Source organism: Opisthorchis viverrini, assembly GCF_000715545.1.
Source record: "Opisthorchis viverrini unplaced genomic scaffold opera_v5_49, whole genome shotgun sequence".
NCBI classification, from domain to species: Eukaryota; Metazoa; Platyhelminthes; class Trematoda; order Opisthorchiida; family Opisthorchiidae; genus Opisthorchis; species Opisthorchis viverrini.
The window spans coordinates 1-1,168 of NW_008751705.1; the positions used below are offsets into that span (position 1 = coordinate 1).

At 46.4% G+C, this 1,168-nt stretch overlaps 1 protein-coding gene across 1 annotated transcript in view; it reads right to left on the bottom strand.

Moving 5' to 3' along the window:
- Positions 1 to 957: 957 nt before the first annotated feature.
- Positions 958 to 1,168, bottom strand: part of T265_03409 (hypothetical protein) — a gene marked incomplete at both ends in the record, with an annotated part of 3,491 nt that continues 3,280 nt past the window's right edge. The window contains one exon of the mRNA XM_009167893.1: positions 958 to 1,135. Coding sequence (XP_009166157.1) covers positions 958 to 1,135 — 178 coding nt within the window. The remainder of the gene's footprint in view (positions 1,136 to 1,168) is intronic.

The window sequence follows — 1,168 nt, forward strand, 5'->3', positions numbered from 1 at the left end:
CCGGTTGTCACTTGTCTCACAACACCAAGCAATACAAGCAAATACCAGCTGCCGTATTTCCGTTTGTTCTATAAAAAATAATGATAAATAAAAAGCATTAATGCATGGGGTAGCCTGGGCTTACTGTGTGAAGCTCACGGCTAACGTCGACGTACAAGGTGTTGCAACTTTCGTCTTAGTTGGGTCACACCACCCCAAGTCCAATCCATCATCCAAACATAGCGCACATATTCTTCCCTCCTGTCATCTGGAGCAATCATATGCAAAAAATCCTAACAACCTATCATTTACTGATTACGATCAGTCCCAGCTAGCACTTAATCGCTGTTTTTTGTCATGCATCATTCGTTTTCTGGGGTTGACAGCAGTGGCACGGTGACTGGTGATCCCTAATCTTACATTTCTCTTAGGTTGACGTAGTAGACCTCAGTCAAGCAACTGGTCTTATCAGTTAACTGGGAAGCTGTTGCTTGTCCGCTTTTTACTTGTCTACTGTCACTGTTCACATTATCCCCCCTTCTGTACAACAAGGACTTTATGTCATGATACTTTGGCGAGCCAAAAATACCGCCCGTTTTCAACTAGTCAAACAGCTAGCCTCCCTGCTAGCTACTTGGATGACAAAGTTCTCAGCTTCCTAAACATAGGCACCTACTCTGGCCCAACTAGTACTTGATTTCTAGATCACCTTTCTTAAGCCCATTTAGCTTGCTGTCATCCCTTTTAGATTTTCTTCCGTTGACACCGTTGTATCTTATGCCTCCTGACACTCGCCACTCGCCAGTGCTTTCATTCTATTTCTTTCCCGTTGCCCCTCTTCCCAAGATTCAAGCCTCGACTGCAGTTGCCCAAACTCCCCGTAGAATTGGCATCTATTCAAACTGGCTGGTGTCCGGTCTACATTCACACGTTCTTCCAACGAAACGGAAATCATCCGTGAGCCTGTATGACTCTGTGTCAATCTCTGTCTAACCCAGAACCAGCTGCCACGGAACTGCGTATCCCTTCTCCGATCGCGGCACCATTGACGACCGTTACGGGGCTGTCCATAAACCCAAGCATGTCAGTGCGACGATGGAATGGCACTGTCATACCCAGTGAGATGGCACTCCCGTAACTATTTTCTCCAGAATCTCTACCGCAACCCCTCGTCAATTCAAGCCTGTAG